Source organism: Thalassophryne amazonica, chromosome 18 (assembly GCF_902500255.1).
Source record: "Thalassophryne amazonica chromosome 18, fThaAma1.1, whole genome shotgun sequence".
Lineage (NCBI taxonomy): Eukaryota > Metazoa > Chordata > Actinopteri > Batrachoidiformes > Batrachoididae > Thalassophryne > Thalassophryne amazonica.
This window is the reverse complement of record NC_047120.1, coordinates 28,432,075-28,447,800: the sequence shown is the minus strand read 5'-3', so window position 1 is coordinate 28,447,800 and position 15,726 is coordinate 28,432,075. Positions and strand designations below refer to the sequence as shown.

The following is a 15,726-nucleotide window of genomic DNA, read 5'->3' as shown; positions in this document are numbered from 1 at the left end:
AAGGAATGTCTCAACATGCTTCCTATAATTGCTTTTGTCTGTCAACTCGCAGTTTGTGCAACCTTTCCCAAAAGCAATTCAGGGAAAATGAACAGCATGCTCAGTTAGATTAATGATGCCATTTATATTATGTGAGACCTGTTTACAACCTAGACTCTGTTCTCGGAGTAGACTGTTTAACACCTCACGCCGGAGTTTAACTGTGTTGATATGGTTCACATTTTCACTGCTTTTTAATAGAGTCTGACAGGAATCAGGTGATGGTTTTAAATTGTTTTGTTTCATTATATTTGAAGCACCAGACAGAAATGATATATGAAAATTCAATAAGGTATATCTTATATATTATATTCCAATTCTATGGTGGAACTATGCCAGTATATAAAGGTATATCTAAATATCTAAAGAGGAAGAGTAAAATAGAAGAGTAGAAAGGAGTAGAGTAGAGCCACTTAGGTGCCTGGTCTTGAGAACCAGGGATGGTAGGTTGAAAAGCTTTTTTATCCCATGGGAACTCTCCCTACCCACCCAAGCGGCTCAAGAAAAAAGTATATATAATCTTCTTCTTCTTCTTTGTCTTTCGGCTGTTCCCGTGAGGGGTCGCCACAGCAGATCAATCGTTTCCATCTCACCCTGTCCTCTGTATCTTCCTCTGTCACACCAACCACCTGCATGTCCTCTCTCAGCACATCCATGAACCTCCTCTTTGGTCTCCCTCTTCTCCTCCTGCCTGGTGGCTCCATCCTCAGCATCCTTCTCCCTATATACACTGGGTCCCTCCTCTGCACATGTCCAAACCATCTCAATCTCGCCTCTCTGACTTTGTCTCCAAACCATCCCACCTGAGCTGTCCCTCTGATATGTTCATTCCTAATCTTGTCCATTCTTGTCACTCCCAAAGAGAATCTCAACATCTTCAGCTCTGCCACCTCCAGTTCTGCCTCCTGTCTTTTTGTTAGTGCCACTGTCTCTAAACCATACAACATAGCTGGTCTCACTACTGTTTTGATCTGATCACATCTTTTGTTTTGATCACATCTGATCCTTTGTTGAGCTCTCACTCTCTTCTTCTTCTTTACCTCTAAAGTCATCCTACAAACAACCATCCTGTGCTGTCTAGTGACACTCTCTCCTGCTACCACCTTACATAATAATATAAGTAATAAATAATAAGCTATAAAAAGTATCTAAATAATAATAAGCTATAAATTATAACATGCAAGGTCCGACTTTTACTCACTGAAGCAAACAACTCTTTGCGAATGTTGTTGAAGACAAAGACTTTTTGGATATCTTAACCCTCTGGGGCCGACGCTGTTGTATACAACAGCTAAGACCAAGCTTTACTAAATTATAAATAACTTTTTAATGATATGAGATAGAAACTTACTTTTTTTTTTTGCTGAAAAGTTAACTCCGCGGACTTTCGAGCCAGCCATCGGTCATCTTTGTACTCCTCATAGAAGCTGTGTGATGATGTGCGCAATGTGAGTGTCCAATCGGAATTGGTTCACCGTCACATGGTTTTTCAAAATCTAATCCTAGGGCAAATTTACCTCACGTGAAAAGTCAAAGATTGTTTTCAGGAGTGATGTGTTACTAGTTGGCCCGTTTGAATAGCCCCCTGCGTGCTCCAATGAGTACATACTTTTAGTACATACTCAGTGCGCCCTGCGCCATTATGCATAGCGATCACTGAAGCACACGGAGCAGACGGAGAGCCTCTGACAATCTCATGTGCTCAAACAAAGAGTGTGTAACTATCAGGATTGCTCCACTAGTTTGCATGTGAATGTTACTGGATAACTCTGTTGCTTTCTCTCCATAAAGCACTGTTTACCATATCAAAATAACAAAACTCATAGACCATTTTGTATATATTGGTCAAAATGTGCATTTGTGTTTGTTGTTTGAACCTTTTTGTTGTACAGTCTTTCACACAAGACCTCTAATTACCTTTATAAAGTGTCAAAACAGTTGTTTATTATAGTTTGCTGTGTGTTTTGAATACATGTGTGTGGAAAATTATTTTTCGGTTTATTTTTTCCTTGCCTATTTTTGATTGTAAACCTTTATTACACTTACAAAACACAACAAAAACATATATATTCTGAAAGCATAGGTTGTCCTAAAAAAAAAGAGACATAACACTTGATTGTGGGATGCAGGGAGAGCTGTTAACAGCTATAATAAAACATTTATGCCAGGTGAGTGAACTGTCCAAAAAATGCCCTCAGACCCCAGAGGGTTAAGGCACCTTGATGTGAACTTGGCACTGTCGCGCAATTTGTTGTGCCAATACATCCCTCTTTGACCTGCCTTTGTCCCACTGGATGTCGCGCTTTGTTTCGCTGACGCCACACTATATAACATAATAATTTCCTAGGTGATGACGCATTTGCTGTCAGAACATGGCTAATCAAACCATTCTCTCATCGCTCCCAAAATCACAGAGAAATGAACTGCAGCTGCAGGTTGTCTCATGCGCGCTGTGTGGTGGAGAATGCATTTGGAATCTTGTCTCAAAGGTAATTATTTGTAATATATATATTGCAAAGGATTGGTAAAACAGCTGCATTTTCATTCCTTATCAGTTAGCTAATGCATCTGTCAAATTATGTTTATTATAGATGTAAAATCTCATCATAATCGTTCAGATGTTTTGTGCGCAATGACATGTATTGACACACAGCATTTTTGAATGGGTTGTGCAATGTTCACGAAATTAAAGTGTGCCAGAAGTTTTGAAAATTTCTAAAATTTTATTTGCGCACTGGGATGCAGCCGCGCACAGTTCACGCATAGTTTACGATGAGTTTACTCATTGGCACGCAAGGTTACGTGCCAGTGCGGGGATCAAATACGTGCAAGTATCAAACAGTGACGTGCGGTGAGGTTGATGGCTGGTGAGGCACTGACTTCATCACAATCAGATTTACAAACATATAAACCCCACAGAGTAGCTTATTCACCGTTGGACTGACAGCAGTTAACGGGTTACATTTAAAATCTCATATCAGCATTCTTCACACATTCAACCTGTAGCACACAAAAAAGCACATTTAATTAAAAAAATGTTGTTATGGTCTTACCTTTACTTACACTCAACAAAAATATAAACGCAACACTTTTGGTTTTGCTCCTGGGCTGGTGTGGTTACACGTGGTCTGTGGTTGTGAGGCTGGTTGGATGTACTGCCAAATTCTCTGAAACGCCTTTGGAGATGGCTTATGGTAGAGAAATGAACATTCAATACACAAGCAACAGCTCTGGTTGACATTCCTGCTGTCAGCATGCCAATTGCACGCTCCCTCAAATCTTGCGACATCTGTGGCATTGTGCTGTGTGATAAAACTGCACCTTTCAGAGTGGCCTTTTATTGTGGGCAGTCTAAGGCACACCTGTGCACTAATCATGGTGTCTAATCAGCATCTTGATATGGCACACCTGTGAGGTGGGATGGATTATCTCAGCAAAGGAGAAGTGCTCACTATCACAGATTTAGACTGGTTTGTGAACAATATTTGAGGGAAATGGTGATATTGTGTATGTGGAAAAAGTTTTAGATCTTTGAGTTCATCTCATACAAAATGGGAGCAAAACCAAAAGTGTTGCGTTTATATTTTTGTTGAGTGTATTAATGAAGTCCATGTGCCGCTCCTTCTGAACACAACCATCGATGACTTGCTTGTGGAAATTTTCCGTATCTTCCTTCAGTTTTAAACGTCTCTCTGTCTCAGTGGAGATCACTGCCAGGGAAGAAAGTCGTCCTTCATCAGTCCTGCTCTGACTGTATGTATGGAGTCTTTCCTGGCTTTGAATGTGAGTGGTCGACCACTTGTGTTTGACGAGACCTCTTTGAAAATTCTTCAGGTCACAATATCCCATCTGAGTCCAGACATTGTGAGTCTTGCTGCATAGCATTCCAGTAGTTAGCCCAGTGATTGCACAATCCAAGGTGAGGAAAGGCAGGCTGCTGCCTCACCGCATGTTTACTCTCAGTATTTGAACAGCAAATGTGAAAATTCAGCGATTTTGACTAAAATATTATCTAAAACTGGTGAAGTTAAAAAGAAAATAACTACAACCCCTGGCAAAAATTATGGAATGACAGGCCTCGGAGGATGTTCATTCAGTTGTTTCATTTTGTAGAAAAAAAGCAGATCACAGACATGGCACAAAACTAAAGTCATTTCAAATGGCAACTTTCTGGCTTTAAGAAACACTATAAGAAATCAAGAAAAAAAGATTGTGGCAGTCAGTAACGGTTACTTTTTTAGACCAAGCAGAGGAAAAAAATATGGAATCACTCAATTCTGAGGAATAAATTATGGAATCACCCTGTAAATTTTCATCCCCAAAACTAACACCTGCATCATATCAGATCTGCTTGTTAGTCTGCATCTAAAAAGGAGTGAACACACCTTGGAGAGCTGTTGCACCAAGTGGACTGACATGAATCATGGCTCCAACACGAGAGATGTCAATTGAAACAAAGGAGAGGATTATCAAACTCTTAAAAGAGAGTAAATCATCACGCAATGTTGCAAAAGATGTTGGTTGTTCACAGTCAGCTGTGTCTAAACTCTGGACCAAATACAAACAACATGGGAAGGTTGTTAAAGGCAAACATACTGGTAGACCAAGGAAGACATCAAAGCGTCAAGACAGAAAACTTAAAGCAATATGTCTCAAAAATCGAAAAATGTACAACAAAACAAATGAGGAACGAATGGGAGGCAACTGGAGTCAACGTCTGTGACTGAACTGTAAGAAACCACCTAAAGGAAATGGGATTTACATACAGAAAAGCTAAACGAAAGCCATCATTAACACCTAAACAGAAAAAAAACAAGGTTACAATGGGCTAAGGAAAAGCAATCGTGGACTGTGGATGACTGGATGAAAGTCATATTCAGTGATGAATCTCAAATCTGCATTGGGCAAGGTGATAATGCTGGAACTTTTGTTTGGTGCCTTTCCAATGAGATTTATAAAGATGACTGCCTGAAGAGAACATGTAAATTTCCACAGTCATTGATGATATGGGGCTGCATGTCAGGTAAAGGCACTGGGGAGATGGTTGTCATTACATCATCAATAAATGCACAAGTTTATGTTGATATTTTGGACAATTGAAAAGATGTTTGGGGATGATGAAATAATTTTTCAAGATGATAATGCATCTTGCCATAGAGCAAAAACTGCAAAAACATTCCTTGCAAAAAGACACATAGGGTCAATGTCAAGGCATAGGGTCAATGTCAATGAGCAGATCTGATTTGATGCAGGTGTTAATTTGGGGGATGAAAATTTACAGGGTGATTCCATAATTTTTTCCTCAGAATTGAGTGATTCCATATTTTTTTCCTCTGCTTGGTCTAAAAAAGTAACCGTTACTGACTGCCACAATCTTTTTTCTTGATTTCTTATAGTGTTTCTTAAAGCCAGAAAGTTGCCATTTGAAATGACTTTAGTTTTGTGTCATGTCTGTGATCTTCTTTTTTTCTACAAAATTAAACAACTGAATGAACATCCTCTGAGGCCGGTGATTCCATAATTTTTGCCAGGGGTTGTATAATACAAATCACTGGATAAATATAACCATTTAATTTATTTTGTTATTTTACTTTTTTTTTCTTCCCATGATGTGCCACACATGCCTCCCATGATCACACATCATTGGTATCAAGGCACCTTTACTCTTGGAGATCAACAACCTGCAGATCCACATTTGAAATTTGACAAATGGAAAAGTCTTGGTGCAAACTGGATTTAAAATAGCTTCTCGCAGAATATGTCAGTGCATAAAGACTTTTGTACTTATTGAGACTCTGGTGAATACTCATCATGTCTCATTTACACTTTCTTCCTATTTTTGAACTACATTCTGATCTGTCAACATCACAGGAAGACCTACTTAACTACAGCGCCTTTATACAGAAGGAAATTGAACTTTAGCACATATAAGAAGAGGTGTTTAAAAACTGCAGATGCTAACAAACAGTGAACCTTATGGATGCCAACACTAACTCTCTGTCTCTGTCATCTTTGTTTTCTTGCAGGCTTTACTCTGACTACCTTTACTTTGGCATCGCCAACAAGTCTGCAGAGGACTTCCACGAGAAAGTGTCAGAGTCACTGCAGCTGTTCGAGGGGTGCCTGACGGAGTACACAATGCGCTCCTGTGTGTACAACACAACTGTCAACAATGCCATGCCGGTGAGTGCCTGCTCCTCCTTCTGCTTATGTTCCACGGCACTGAAAAAAAACATTATTTAGTACTCAGTGTTGTAGCTTGTGGCAGAGAAGCTGAAGGGGTGAAAAAGACAGATGGAGTGAATTGCACACTTCATTAGCCCATGCTAAGGCTCATTGAATGCACCTTATAAAAGAGGGTTGTGGGCACTCAGTGGTGCACCATCCAGTCTCTTTGTAAGAACAAATACCTTCATACACACTAAAACCAAATCAGGCAGTTGCAGGGGCCCCAAGGTTTTGGGCCCCTGGCCAACTTTTCCCAAAGTACCTTCTGGCTGTGGAGGGGCAGAGGAACCTTGTCCATCCTCATTTGGCTACCTCTTGTATTCTCCAACTGTTGCTGACAAAGCTTTATTCTCTGCTCCTGCTTCATTGTCCACTGGTAGAGCACGACTGATATAAATTTTTGGGGGGGACCAATACAATACCGATATTAGAGAGTTAACAAAATTATGATGCCAATATATAAATTTAATAAATGGCAGTAAGTCCTAATATTTCAATATCAAACCCTTATGACAAAGAAATGTAACTTGTATGTAAACATGAACTTTATTATAAACAACTATGAATATAACCAACAACCTACTAACATAAGTCACATTGCCATCACACTGTTTTCAGTTAGATTGGCACTTGGTAGTTGCCATATTGCATTGCTCAGCATTTGCATAAAGTAGACTTCTCGCCTGTATTGGCCCTGCTTAGCTGGCAGCATAGTGACCACTTGTCTCTTGTTATTTTACATCGGACACGCTGATTGAAATTGAATGGCAGCTGGTCACTTTCCCTCTGTCTCATGTTGGTAATGTGACCAAGGAGTGATGGGGGTTCCAGCCATGCTGTCAACAATGCTGTCAGAATGCCCTCTACTGTGCAAACTATGTCATAACACAATTCCCAACAACCATATAGTTTTTAGCATTGTTTATTTGGTAGAATAAATGTTTTTATATCAGCAAAAATAACAGTGATATCGATATGTTCGAGGCTCCATCAATAATATTTGACCACGAGAAAAGCATTAAAACCATCTTTGCAGCTGACTCCACTGCCTGAGAAGCGTTTGAAAGCTCACCTTCGTCGAGACTGAAACAATTTAAAAGAGAATACCAATATGATTGGGATGTACTGCAGCACCTAATTAATTTGACAAAGGAAGAGTTGCTGCTTCATTTGCTAAAAGAGTGAAGAGTTTATGCCTAAAGCCTTTGAACTACACAGATTTTGTGTTATCTTAGTTGGAGAGATGAAAGTAGACAGGAGTGCAAGGAGATGTGACGTAAGGTGAAAAGAGAAGTGACAAAAGCTAAGGAAAAGGCATATTGTGAGGTGGTGGAGGTGATGGTCTAGTGGTTAAGTGTTGGGATTCAGATTAGAGGATCCTCGGTTCAAACCCCAGCCTGACCTAAAAATCACTAAGGACCCTTGGGCAAGGTCCTTAATCCCCAAGTTGCTCCTGATGTGTAGTGAGCGCCTTGCATGGCAGTACCCTGACATGCGTGTGAGTGTGTTTATGTGAATGGGTGAATGTGAGGCATAATTGTAAAGTGCTTTCAGTTTCTGATACAGATGGAAAAATGCAATATAAATGCAGACCATTTAACTGTATAAGAATAACAAGGAAGGAGAAAAGGACTTGTACCGATTGGCCAGACAAAGGGACAGAGCTGGAAAGGATCTGCAGCAGAGTGGTAAAAGATGTAGATGGCAATGTGCTGACAAGTGAGGTGAGTGTGTTGAGAAGGTGGTGGGAATATTTTGAGGAACTGATGAATGAAGAAAATGAAAAGAAAAGGCTGGATGATGTGGAGAGAGTAAATCAAGAAGTGCAAGAGATTAGTAAGGATGAAGTGAGGGCAGCTATGAAGAGGATAAGGAGTGGAAAGGCAGCTGGCTCAGATGGCATTCCAGGGGAGGCATGAAAATGTCTAGGAGAGATGGCAGTGGAGTTTCTAACAAGATTGTTTAATAAAATCTTGGAAAGTGAGCCTATGCATGAGGAATGGAGACAAAGTGTGCTGGTTCCTATTTTTAAAACAAGAGTGATGTGCAGAGCTGCAGTAACTACAGTGGCATAAAGTTGATCAGCCCCAGCATGAAGTTATGGGAAAGAGCAGTATAAGCTAGGCTTAGAAAACAGGTGAAGATCTGTGAGCAGCAATATGGTTTCATGCTGAGAGAGAGCACCAAAATGCAATATTTGCTCTGAGAATACTGATGGAGAAGTATAGAGAAGGCCAGAAGGAGTTACATTGTGTGTTTGTGGATTTCGAGAAAGCTTATGACATGGTGTCAAGAGAAGAGTTGTGGTATTGCAGACCAATCTCACGTTTTTTTTTTCGTCCTCCCGTGACGAAATGAGTCAAATTTTCATGACGGGGGTTTTTTTTTAACTCACTATTACTAATCCTACTCCTCCTCCCAACCCTAACCTTAACCATAACTTAATCCTACTCCTTCCCCCCACCCTAACCATAACCACCCCCAACAACCCCCCACCCCCGCTTCACTTTTAATTTTGTGCAGCCATCATGAAATGAATTAGAATGAATTTGTGCTGCCGTGATGAAAATGAGGCACTTTTCGTCACAATATCACAAACCAATAGATTAATGTATATTTCGTGCTGCTGAATCATGAGTTTGCATGAGACTGGGTTGGGTATTGTATGAGGAAGTCTGGAGTGACAGAGAAGTTTGTTAGGGTAGTGTAGGACATGTACAAGGATAGTGTAACAGCGGTGAGATGCGCAGTAGGAATGACAGACTCATTCAAGGTGGAGGTGGGATTACACCAAGGATCAGCTCTGAGTCCTTTCTTGTTTGCAATGGTGATGGACAAGTTGACAGATGTGATCAGACAGGAGTCTCTGTGGACTATGATGTTTGCAGATGACATTATGATCTGTAGTGAGAGTAGAGAGCAGGTTGAGTCTAGTCTGGAGAGGTGGAGATATGCTCTGGAGAGAAGGGGAATGAAAGTCAGTCAAAGCAAGACTGAGTACATGTGTGTGAATGAGAGGGAGCCCAGTGGAAAAGTACAGTTACAAGGAGTAGAAGTGGTTAAAGCAGATGAGTTTAGATACTTGGGGTCAACTGTCCAAAGTAATGGAGAGTGTGGTAGAGAGGTGAAAAAGAGAGTGCAGGTAGGGTGGAGTGGGTGGAGAAAGGTGGCAGGAGTAATTTGTGACTGAAGAATATCTGCAAGAGTGAAGGGAAAAGTCTACAAGACAGTAGTGAGACCAGCTATGTTGTACGGCTTAGAGACGGTGCCACTAACAACCGTGGGATGGTTTAGAGACAAAGTCAGAGAGGCAAGACTGAGATGGTTTGGACATGTACAGAGGAGGTACCCAGAGTATATAGGAAGAAGGATGCTGAGGATGGAGCCACCAGGTAGGAGGTGAAGAAGGAGGCAAAAGGTGAGGTTTATGGCTGTGCTGAGGGAGGACATGCAGGTGGTCAGTGTGACAGAAGAAGATGCAGAAGAAAGGATGAGATGGAAACGATTGATTTGCTGTGGTGACCCCTAACAAGTGCAGCCAGAAGAAGAAGGGGAAGGCAAAAATAAGCCTTGGGCTTCAGCATATTCATTTTGTGGTCATTGATTGTATTAATTTTACTGTATGTATGTACTGTATGTATGAATGTATGAATTGTTCTAAAAATGTATGATTTAGGCTTTTATTTATATAAATTGGTGAGTTGTTTCTCCTAATGTATAATCATAATAAACTAACTAAATAATATATTTAACAACAGCAAATCAGCTTTGATTTCATTTCATTTAATATTTCAGATTTAATGATTAAATAGGAAAAATCCCCAAATCCCCTATATGTGCAAATTAACTGCAAATTAATGAAAGAGTAGGACCAAGGTTATAGCCTTCCTCGTTTTCATTAACTTGTAGTCTTTAATTTGACCTCAGCATTTATGAATTTAATGATGTATGTAATGATGATCCCAGAATTAAACTTTCAGCATCATAAGCAGCCAGCATTTTGAACCACACAACTGAACAGAACCTCTATCATGGAGGTTAACAGATGCACGAACACATTATGTGCTCCTGTGTCATCAGAATAAAAATTACATTTTTGCTTTAACATCCATTCTGTTGTCCTGGTGTTAGTATTGTGGCATCTGTGTGTGCCCTGGACTTGTTTTGTTCAGACACAGATCTGCTGCAGTTAATGTGCCCACAGATTTTTCCAAAAGTCCTGCATCATATTCAGTGGTGGGCACAGATAACCAAAAAATTAACTTCGATAACAGATAATCAGATAACTGAAAAGTTATCTTCGATAAAGATAAAACAATAAACCACCCAAAAATGTATCGGAAGTTACAGATAACCGATAAATTCCAATATTGTCTCTGGTACATTTACAACTATTAATAAAACGAATTTAAGTTTTAATGCCACAATAGCTTCTAGTAATGTTAAAAGTAACAACAGACCCAAACAATCTTGCCCCTGCTGGAAGCGCTTGTTTACTACAGCACTCCCAGCACAGAGGCACTCTGAGAGCAGCCATAAAGCCAACTCTCTATCAGTCACAACTCTCTGGTCAGGCAGACGTCTTGAAAAATAAAGTCATGCTGACTTATGGTTTTGACTTATAAATAACATTAATACCAATAGAATAACTCCATTAATGTCAATTCTGTCATTTGTACAAAGTTAAAATATAGCATATATCTTTTAATGTTGCATAATGCACTAATTCTGAGGTTTTGTAACAAATACAGACAGATCGCAATGGATTCTGGGTAAAAGTGCCTCTGCTAAACACTGATTGGTTCAGTCATTCATTATGTAAACCAACACGTTAATGTGACGTCTGTCGTGTGTTGGTGTTTACAGATAAATGTGCTTTTGTATAAAAATTCCATTTTTTTTTATTTGTAAAAACAGGCATTTTTACGGAGCCCTGGAAGTGTCGTCGCAAAATGTTTTGCATGTGGAGAGAATGTGCGCACATTTTCTGATGTTGTAAAACGTGCTTTACACTGTGCGAGATGGTTTTTCATGCAGGAATTTTTTGGACCGAGTTTCAGGTTAATCGCGCGTCCTGCATTGTGTAGTGTACATGGAGTAACAAGCTGCGTTTAACATCTCAGGACCACCTCCTGATCGCCGATCGTATGGTACAATGAAAATCAAACCTGTTTGATATTATTCTGATCGGCCGTCGTGAGGGTATCCTGCTGCTGAAGAGCTACAAGCATCTAACCACTCGCACTGTGCCTGTGCAAACACCACAGAGCTGTCTTGTAATGTTATTTTATTTATTTATTTTTTTGCTGTTGTTTTGTTTTGTTTTTAAACTTCATTTGTAAAAAAAAAAAAAAAAAAAAAGCCATTTGCAAAGCCAAAAAGTTGATTTGGTGCCCAGATGCTTAGTACTTAGGGCGAATACTGCCATGAACACTACTGGCCAGTAGATGGCAGTAGATGCCGTGAAAACAAAATTCCAGATAATCCCTGTCTGCTACATTTAAAATGCGTGGAATTTAACAAACACAAATACAATAATGTCTATAAACCCCGAGAATATATTCACGAGAGTTTTAGGCACTAGAGTTTAATGCTGTTGTCCGTGGAGCCTGAACAGAGTGTCTGAAATGCAATTGTCCTGTCGTGATCGTACTGAGATTACATCATCCTACCCATAATGCACTGCTGGGCACAGCATGTGCTCACAAAACCTTAAAAATTAGCACATTACTTTAAAACTAAAACATATATCTGATATTTTCACTTTATAAAACTTCAGACATGACAGTAATTTTAAATAACTTGTCCAAAATTAGTTTGGTTAAAATTTTAACCATAAGTTAAAAATGTATGCCTCTGGATGACTTAGGTGATATTGCCAGCATATCGGTATGGTGTTAAAGGAAATGTTTTTTTGTTTTTTTTTGGGCCATTTTGTTTTTGCCTACAGAGAATAGAGACGCTTTTCATAGAAGCAGATCTCTTCTGTTAGCAGAGGGTATAATTGTCCATCTGTTACAAAACTTTTAACAGGTAAGTGCTGAACTGATTTTAAATTTTAAAAATGCTTGTCACTGTTCAACTTTGTTTATCGGTCTAAAAGTTACCGGACAAAAATTAATCGGAAGATAATTGGTCCGATAATGGTTTTTAAAGTTATCTATAAAGATAATCCAATAATGAAAACATTATCTTCGATAATTATCTGTTATCAGATTATCGGAAGTGTGCCCACCACTGATCATATTTACGGTATGAATACCATATTTTCCTGACTGTGTCACCTCAGAGTATTAGTCACGTGTCAAAAAATGCGCCATAAAGCACAACAGAACATAAATCACACTAGTCTACAAACTGTATTTTGAAATTAATTTAATTGGTGTATTATTTATTTGTAACGCAAACACCGCATTAGTGAGCAGAAGCTAACAGACTAATTAACATCATTGTATGAGGCACAAAGAACTCACGGGTAAACTACATCTTGTCACCACTAATCAGACAATAACATTATAGCATTTGCATGTTGACCTCACTTAAATGTAAATATATTTTTAATTGATTATACATTTTAAAACATTTTAGTTGCCCTTACCTTAGCCTAGCTATCCTCCTTGTTGTCATCCAGCTGTCCCACAAAATGCAAACAGGTGGAATGCTGAGTAGTATGATGGTTACGCCCCATCTTTACTCAGAAGCGTGGTTTTTCAGTTTGAGAGCATGGTTTGTTAAGTTTGCTTCTTCTCTAAGACACAGTACATCCTCATAATTGAAACCCTCCTCTTCTTTTCTGTTTGTTTTATGGTGACTGGCACCAAGCTTAATACATTCCAGCCACTTTCTGCTCTGGATCAGGTGGTACCTCATTCAGAATAGTATACAGAAACAGCTTCACACATGTGTAGACAGTTCCATCTTGTGGCCACAGATGATAATGCAGTACTTTTGACATATAAGTTGGAGGACCAGTCAAACAAGTAAAAACAAAACAAACAAACAAACAAAAAGTAGTATGATTTATAGTTTCATTTCACAACACTTGAATATGGTAGGAGTCACAACAGACGTCTGTTTTTATAGAAAAAAAGGCTCTTGGTCAATTAATAAAGCAGCTAATTATCATCATCCGCACTATAAACGTGTGGTACAATTCTCTGTGTGCATTCAGTAGTGAGGAGAAACAGTAATGTTTTTGATATTCAATACTGAGGGTTTCAGATTTGCGAATCGATTCACAGTTGTAAGATCATAGCCCTAATTTTGCATCAAATGATTATATTATTATTTCAAACTTTTAATACTGTCAGTTCAATCACTGTCATGAAATAGATTAAAATACCCATCACAGCATCCCTGAGGCTTAAAAAGTCAAATTTTCTGTGACCAACAGTCCAAATAGTAAAATGATTCAATTTATGATTAAAAAAAAAAACTACAACAGGCAGGAAATCCTCACATTTGATGAATTGGAACCAGTGACTGTTTGGCATTTTGCTTGATAAATGATGAAGAATGTGGTTTCCAATTCATTTTTTGCAAACTGAAAAATGATCTTGCCAGCAGTGGCAATTTGTAACTCAGAAAGTGTAGAAAACATTGTCAGTGAATTAAATGAACGTTTAAGAGGGAAAAAAAATATATCTGGTCCAGTGGTAGGCAACCAATTGCACCACATGATGCTGCTACATGCTCACATGACCACACAGCTCCTGAGATGACCAGATCAGAGTCATGGAAAAGGTGATGCAGAAAGCTTGTCATTGAATTAAGCATGGATGGTTTTGTGCTCTGTTGCGTCATGTTGACCCTCTTGTCTCATGTCATGTCCTCAGGTCAGACTGCAGGTTGGCCTGTACGTTGTCTACTTAATGGACTGGCTGACTGTCTTCAGCAGGGACCAGATCCTGGTCCTGAGGTTGGAAGACCATGCCTCTAACAGGAAATACACCATGCACAAAGTCTTTGATTTCCTTCAACTGGGTGAGTTAGCAGCACATTTGTAGTAATCCTACCTGGCAAATTAGATCAGTACATGAATATGCATACAAGACAATACAAGAATGCATTTTTTAATCACCCCATATGAACTTGAGGTTGCCTTGATTGTGTATTGCTCGGTGAGTAATGTTCTATTTGTGTATTTTCTAAACTAGTTCAGGTTTTGTCATGTAGTCTGGAATTACTTTTATGTCTGTCTCTCTTGGTCTCAAGCTGATTATGGCTCAGACTCCGACTAAATTCTTCCAAGATGTGTCAGTGTTATTCCCTTTTAGCACCTCTGAGATACCATCACATTTTATACTCCTTCAGTGAATTTTGATTCATCTGTTCAGAGTTGTGCCAAAATCTGAAATGCCCCGGAAAGAAAGGATGTGAGGGAAAAAAAATCTATTTGTGTGTTCCAGAGCCGCTGACCCATGAGATAGAGTCCGAGATCACAAGAAGTCCGGCGTCAAACACCAGGAGGCCAGCTGACAAAAACCTGGGACCCATGCTGCCCATGACTAAGGAGATCCTACGGGATTTCTACGCACCATTCAACGAGAAACTGGCCAGAACGCTGCGGAATGACTCTTTCCTCTGGGACAATGTATCCAGTCTCTGAAGACACCGCCATTTACGCCGCTTAAAACCACTGACACGTCAGCCAGCCTCTTTGTTTCATCTCTCTCAAGTGCCCATGAACATTTTCAAATTTAAATTATTTTTTAAGTTATAAAAGCAGAGATGATTCAAAGAGAGAACAGAGCACAAGAAGAGTGAATGAGAGAGTGAGTGAGAGAAATTTCAGTGAGGCTAGCAAATCCTAATTCTCAGCCTTTCTCATCAAACGTCCAAAATGAAACAATTAATTAAAAGATTTCAATGCTTAATCTTGTGTTCTCTTTTCTTACTGAATATTATTTAGCTAATGTTATGTAAAGCAAATGTTAGCTTCAGCTAGCTAATGTTAGTTAAACAGGAATTTAAGGCAAAAGATAAAAAACTAGCTAACATTCGTATTTGTGTGTAGATACAAGACACAATCAAATTCATGCGTGAGTTTTTCCACGCCTGTCGGTGACGTCATTCGCCTGTGAGCACACCTTGGGAAGGAGTGGTCCCGCCCCCTCGTTGGATTTTCATTGTCTGGAAATGGCGGAATGATTTGGGCTTTTTTTCCATCACAATTTTTTCAGAAACTGTTAGAGACAGGCACCTGGAAACCATTCGAAAAATTTATCTGGCTTTCGGTGAAAATTTTACAGGCTTCACAGAGAAAAAGGACTTTAACTACAGCTTTGAGGACCCCTTTAAGGACGGTCGGTGCGCCGCGCTCCGAGCTGGACATGTCCAGCTCTCCACAATTTCTCTTATACTCACTCGACTGGTAAGCACTGAAAGCCGAGATAGGCATGTCCCAACTTGTCCTCTAACACTCCGAAACGGAGGTGTTCCTTTGTCTCGCTTCCAAAA

General features: G+C 39.5%; 1 protein-coding gene across 2 annotated transcripts in view; it reads left to right on the top strand.

Annotated features, from left to right (window-relative positions):
- LOC117531108 (carbohydrate sulfotransferase 15-like) overlaps positions 1–15,139 on the top strand; it is a 173,666-nt gene extending 158,527 nt beyond the window's left edge. For both annotated transcript variants that reach the window (XM_034194145.1, XM_034194146.1), the window contains 3 exons: positions 6,066–6,222; positions 14,103–14,250; positions 14,676–15,139. In XM_034194145.1, the coding sequence (XP_034050036.1) occupies positions 6,066–6,222; positions 14,103–14,250; positions 14,676–14,875 (505 nt within the window). In that variant the 3' untranslated portion in view covers positions 14,876–15,139. The remainder of the gene's footprint in view (positions 1–6,065; positions 6,223–14,102; positions 14,251–14,675) is intronic.
- The last annotated feature ends 587 nt before the right edge of the window (positions 15,140–15,726 follow it).